At 33.0% G+C, this 6,162-nt stretch overlaps 1 protein-coding gene across 1 annotated transcript; it reads right to left on the reverse strand.

Annotated features, from left to right (window-relative positions):
- Positions 1–532: 532 nt before the first annotated feature.
- On the reverse strand, positions 533–2,572 carry LOC119644809 (achaete-scute complex protein T8). The gene is made up of 2 exons (XM_038044551.1): positions 1,257–2,572; positions 533–1,163 (listed from the first exon to the last, which is right to left on the reverse strand). Exons 1-2 carry the CDS (start codon positions 2,570–2,572, stop codon positions 533–535), a joined length of 1,947 nt encoding a protein of 648 aa, XP_037900479.1.
- Positions 2,573–6,162: the final 3,590 nt, after the last annotated feature.

A 6,162-nucleotide genomic window follows, 5' to 3' on the forward strand; every position in this document is an offset into this window, starting at 1 on the left:
ACAGGTGCTTTTGATTTTTGTATACTGCCCGTATATTACACGTGATGGTCAAATTAATGATTCTTCTCATTTTGTTTTCATTCATTTACTGCAATTATTAGAATTTTGAAGGAATTTTTATTATTGCATAGAAATATAAATTACTTATCTATATACATAAATATAATTAAATATAGGTTAACAATTTTAAATTTATTTAATAAATCTGAAAAATGTAAACTTGTGATGGATGATAGCATTTTTTTTTTTAAGTATACTCAAGCAAGCATATGTTCGCTTGCCTTCTTTAATAAAATTTTTTAAATAAATGAAAAATGTTTTGTTTGTTTGTTAGGTCAGAGCTTCAACTTCGAAAGAGCTCTATTAGTATTACATTATAAAAGAAGCCAAAAAAAAATATAAAAAAAAATAAAAAACTATTAAATACTATAAGCGTCTTTTAAATAAAATGAAAATATATATAAATAGAAAAAAAAAAAATAAAAATAAATAAAAAAATAAATAAACAAATAAATGTATAAATAAGAGTAACTCATGAAAAGTGATGATGATGATTCTTGTAAATTGTATTTGAATCTGCGTCCGATTTGGGTGTATCAGCTTCCCACCAATCGATATTATCAATCATGCTCTCATCCGATAAGATTGGATTGTTATGCGTGGAATCCAGAAGGACTTCGGTAAGCTCTTTCTTTAGAGTGATTACCTCTTCGTAAAAAGAATTGCTTGGTTCGTTACTATAGAATGATGGAAGATCATGGACATTGGAAGCTGACGGATTGATTGTGGCATGATCTACGGGTGGAGATATTGAGAGCGTTCCTGGACTTAAATATAATTGTTGTTGTTGATGATGTTGAGAATTTGATGTTTGATAGATTAACGCACTACTATTAGGACTGATAGCAGTATTTGTTAGTGTTGGTAGTGTAGGAGCATCATTGTATTCCTGTTTAATTATGTGCGTCATACGAATTGTGGCTGGTGGTTGCATAAATGTTTGCTGAGACTGTTGATTGCCGGCACACGCTTGTCTTAAGCAAAGTTGTTGTTCATTAGCGGCAGGTGATAATTCTGGTGGTTGAGCTGTTATTGTTACTGGTGTTGCTGTTCTTGTTATTGTTTTTGTTGTTGCTCGATGTAATGATGAACTTGCATTTGCACTTGGGGTTGGTGAACATGATGATGTTGATGATGATGATGTTGATGATGTTGATGATGATGACGATGATGATGATGATGATGATGATGACGACGTCGTAGCTGATAAGGTTGCTTGCATTTGCGATACAGGCACGGGCGTTATTAATAAGTTATTGTATTTGGAGGGAGATGTCCCTTCGTTTACATGGCACTTATCGCTAACAGACGTTGTGGCAGGTGCTGCACATGCGCCATCATTTACTTTAATTGATGACGGCGATGCAGAATGCAGATCAGCTGTGGTTATAGCCCCTGGGTTATTCGGACTTAGGCAATTAGTGTCAATTAAGGCACCAAAATGCTGCTCGTCATCAATACTTGAATTTTGTGGCGATTGAATTCTGCTTGCAAATACATCAGCAGTTATCAATTGATAAGTATTCGTGCCGGGAATCCTTATATATTGTAAACCGTTTAACGTGGTAATACTGGGTAAGACATCAGCTTGACTGGTGATAGTTGGTGATAATAGTTGCTGAGTATTATGCAAATATTCGTCTCCTTCATAATAACTAAGCGAATCATCGAATGGTTCATCTAACATGGGTGACATGGCCTCAAATTCATCCTTTATTATTGTAAAGCTATCTTCGCCGCTCGATGATGAGCGATTTTGTTCATTATTTCTTGGAAAATCAAAACCCAATAAACGTTCTAGTCCTCGTATATATTCCACAGCCATACGTAGTGTTTCCACTTTGCTAAGCTTTTTCCCCGAGCTGCGACTGTTGCTTTGCGTCTCGAATGCTTCAGCCACTTCATCAGGAATGCGTTCGCGTAATGCTGCAAAGCCATTGTTTACTTGTTTAACACGATTGCGTTCACGGGCGTTTCGTCGCGCGACCGCTTGAGGTAAAGGTAAACCTTTTCGGCCTGGTGTACCTGGAGGTTTAATTGTTATCATACCATTCGATCCTAATTTTGCTAAAGCCAATGAATTTTCCTTAGCCGATTTTTTAACTGCTTTCAAAGCTGCTTTCTCTTCTTTAGTTAATTTAGGCTTTTTCGATATACTGGGACTTAATTTCCCTAACGGTTTGCTTTGATTTCGAATAGATTTTGTTTCTTCTAAACTTCTCTTATGTACATTTACATTCAAGCTTATAGCTCCCAATGCATTATTCACCGAACCTATCATACCGAAATCTTTGATTTTACGCACAATGGCATTTGGACTTGGCTTCGATTCACCCGACGATGAATTGCTATTACTCTCACTTAATACATTTTGCACAATTATTTTATTAAAAGTTTTACTCAGAGAATTACTTGCATTGATGATTGTACTTGACATTTGTTGGCCATTCTTATTAACCTTCATGATTAAGCCAGGCGGTAAATTATAATTTAAAATACTTAAAGTAGCCATAAATTCATATGGCTTTCGTAAAAGCTTCTGTTCAAAAGATTAATGTTCTATACTGAAGCTTTAACGTTTTATGGGACTTTGGAATAGCGCTTTTCCTTTTCCTTTCTTTTTTTAAAGTTTGTTGTTTTCAGTTGAGCCGCTCGTTTACAACTAACGCACATATAATGTAATGTTACAAACTGAAGAGTGCAAGTTGGAAAATTGTTTGTTTGTTGCCGTATATGATGATGAACAGCTGCTTTGTTTTTTTTTTTTTTTTTTTTTTTTTTTTTTTTTTTTTTTTTTTTTTTGATGACGGTGTCGCGTGCCCGATGTCTTGCAATGAAATGTCATGGGGCGTCTCTTGCAACAAACGTCCTACGTCCTACCAACGGAAATGACTTTACTCTGACTGATGGCATATATACATATGTATATATATATACATATATAAAAATACTACAAAATTAATATACGGCAAAGGATATATACTTCAGTTGAATGCGCTCACATAGAACGCACACTGTGCTTACGAGCACGAAACGATCACATAATAAACATATATAAATATATATATATATTGTGAAGGGTGCTTTATTGCGCTCATACACTAACACGGAAATATGACAATATTTGTATTTGAGTCGATATTCTCACATACATACCGTTTTGGTTAGCGTTATTTGTGGTGACTTTTCATCCCCTAGGTTTTATTGGGTGTTTTTTTTTTTTTACCTTTCTCCATACGATCTTATTATTTATCAACTCTTATATACTATATTTTATATTCATATATTATAAAAATTTTTTGGAGTTTAATTCCTTTATTGTGTACTCTGCTTTACGCATACACACAAAAATTACTTACTTTACGGATATTCTCTCCTCTATATATCGAGTTGGGAAAACTAACATCTGATCATAAGGATTATAATAATGTATGTGCATTTAAATGCTTTTACTACCATAGGGGTGGATTATCAAAATTGCCGTTCGGTTTGAGTTTGAGCAAATACGTCCCTATTTACACATAACATATGAAAAAGATACACTCATATATATATGTATATATACATATATTTTACTGTATATATTTGTAAGTATTTTTATCTATCTTTGCCTTATTTCTATTGTTTTACTTCTTTTTGGTTTGCATTAAAAGACGTTTAAATATTGCGCCTTTTTAAGGACCTTCTTATTCTAGGTAATTAAATGAATAACTTATTAGAAATTTTCAATTCGCCTAAAATTCTAGTAAGTCTGTGAGGATTGTAAAGTTTCCTGCTATGAGTTATGAAAAATATTAAATAAAATTCTAATATCTTTATTATCGGCATTAAAGACGCGTATACTGAAACGTATTTCGAAAGACTAATTTCGTATATATGTGAAAGTGGGTAAAAATGCGTACATACATATATATAGAACTGTTGTAATGATCGATGAATGTTAATATCATATACAGCACATAATGAGATTAGCTAACTAATGAGCGATCGTAAGTTGTCTTCTCTCTCTCTCGATGGAGGATTTTAAGAATAGAAGAGCTATGTCCGAACCTGGCGGACATGGCATACTCTCTCATCCAAAGCGGTTGAAAAGGCAATTTTGGTTTGCTAGTATGCACCAAAAAATCCATAAGTCAATTCCTTCTTTTAATTCGGTCCGTTTTCTAAAAGAGACCATAAGTAATGGTGTAAGGTTTAGAATAAAACTTTGACTTGTTCATTTAAAACTACTATCTTGAAGCTATACGCAACTGTATAGATGATCAAATTGAACCGCATATAACATAGTCCCTGGAAGCTTTGAATTTGTGAGCACTTTTACTTTTCTTTCCTAATTCGAAAGGTAGATCTGCTAGATCTGCTTACGAGCGATAAACACTCGATACGTGACAATATCGAAAACTCAAACAATGAAGACACAAAGTATGTGAACCAATAACAAATGAAACCATCAGCAAGTACGACTATCAATAGTAACCGATACGATTGGTCAAAATTATATCGTGAGGAATGTATTCGCGCAGTTTGCCAAAATTCCATATCGTTGTAAATGAAATAAAATCACGGATTTGTCAAGTATTTATCTCTTCTTACATTTTCTTTGTCCCTTACGCTACTTCGCCGGTAAAAAATATATCAATTTTGTACTGATGATGTATGGCAACACATTCGAGATAGATAAAATTTCTGTTATATAAAGCGATTAGGAATCACTTTTGAATCGTTTTAAACATATTTCCCGAACTCTTGATTCGCTTGTTCACCTAACTATGCGTTCCATGTATTTCCATAGTGCTTTACATTCAACGAACATGTCGCAAATTTTGCGAATCATTCCGTTAAAATTTGAAGAGGTGCCATGACTTAACCCAGCTATGAACACTATTGAAATTGAACTGCATCGGCATATATTTTTACGGCCAATTCTCGCAGTAACCAGTGCCGTTTAAAGAACCCCTTACATGAAAATAGTTTGCTATTTTTAATATATCGCGACAAAGATGGCTGAAGCATATTATCGTGACTTACTCAATGAGTGAGAATGAGTGTGAGAAATATGAGTGGGGCGGATAGCCTCACTTATCGAATATGTTCCCATTGTTACATAAAAAAACGAAGCTTTTGTATAGCAACAGTGTCTAAATTTTAAATATTCCGTTACATATTTTTTTCGGATTGAATATCTTATATCATTGCACCAAGTTTGGATCATGTATATAGATCTATTTTTTGCATATCCTTCGCCTCAAAGATTTTACATAACAGGTGTAAGTCTTTACTTAGCAACAATGTACAATTTTTGTTATATTATGATGAAAACATATGAAGGATCGTCTAAGGCAATAGTCGACTTTGTCCAACTATAAGATTTTAATTTGTTTACATTAGAAACGTCAGCAAGAAAATCTTAAGGCAGATTATAAAATGAAAAAATTTAAATCATTGCCATTGTATAATAATCGATACCAATGGGACACAAATGGAAAAATTAGTTAAGGAACCGCATCATTTCAGTTTTTACTTTTCAATAAAAAAAAAAAAATGAAGCTTAAGGGAAGTGAATGCGGAATTATTCAAAAAAAAAAAAACAATTTTTAAAAATTCTCTCACAGTCGTTGAGCTCGATTTTCAGACCACAAAACCATAGATCATATAAATGTACACAACAAACACCATATGGTGTCATACGTGAATTTATTGGATAGGTACTTGTATGTAATACATTTAAAAATATATTGTATTGTTATTTATTAAATGTAGCAAATGAAAATTTTCATCATTTGAAAACTATTGGGTCGACTTTGCTCTAGCGTTTGCGAATTTAAACGATGCGTGTAACATTTTATTGTGATTGCGAAAGCAACTAATTTATTATTTTGTATAATTGACAATAGAATTGAATTGCATATTAACGTTAAACGTCTAAGAGCATAACGAATACTCTAATACCCTATAAATTCTTTCAAATTTTGAGTTTCACTATACTTCATAAAGCGACTTTTATTATACACATACTCGCAAATGATTCGCTTTTACGAAAATGAAATTGTGAAGACTGTGTCGCCATAGAACGATTGGCTTTTATGAGAGAGAACCTTATAT

The sequence above is a fragment of the Glossina fuscipes genome, unplaced genomic scaffold (genome assembly GCF_014805625.2).
Source record: "Glossina fuscipes isolate IAEA_lab_2018 unplaced genomic scaffold, Yale_Gfus_2 0, whole genome shotgun sequence".
In the NCBI taxonomy this organism is placed as follows: Eukaryota; Metazoa; Arthropoda; class Insecta; order Diptera; family Glossinidae; genus Glossina; species Glossina fuscipes.

Coding starts and splice junctions, on each gene's coding strand:
- LOC119644809 (XM_038044551.1), bottom strand. CDS start 2,572: ATGGCTACTTTAAGTATTTTAAATTATAATTTACCGCCTGGCTTAATC. Junction 1,164..1,256: donor GCAACCTTATCAGCTACGAC/GTCGTCATCATC, acceptor ACCAACCCCAAG/TGCAAATGCAAGTTCATCAT.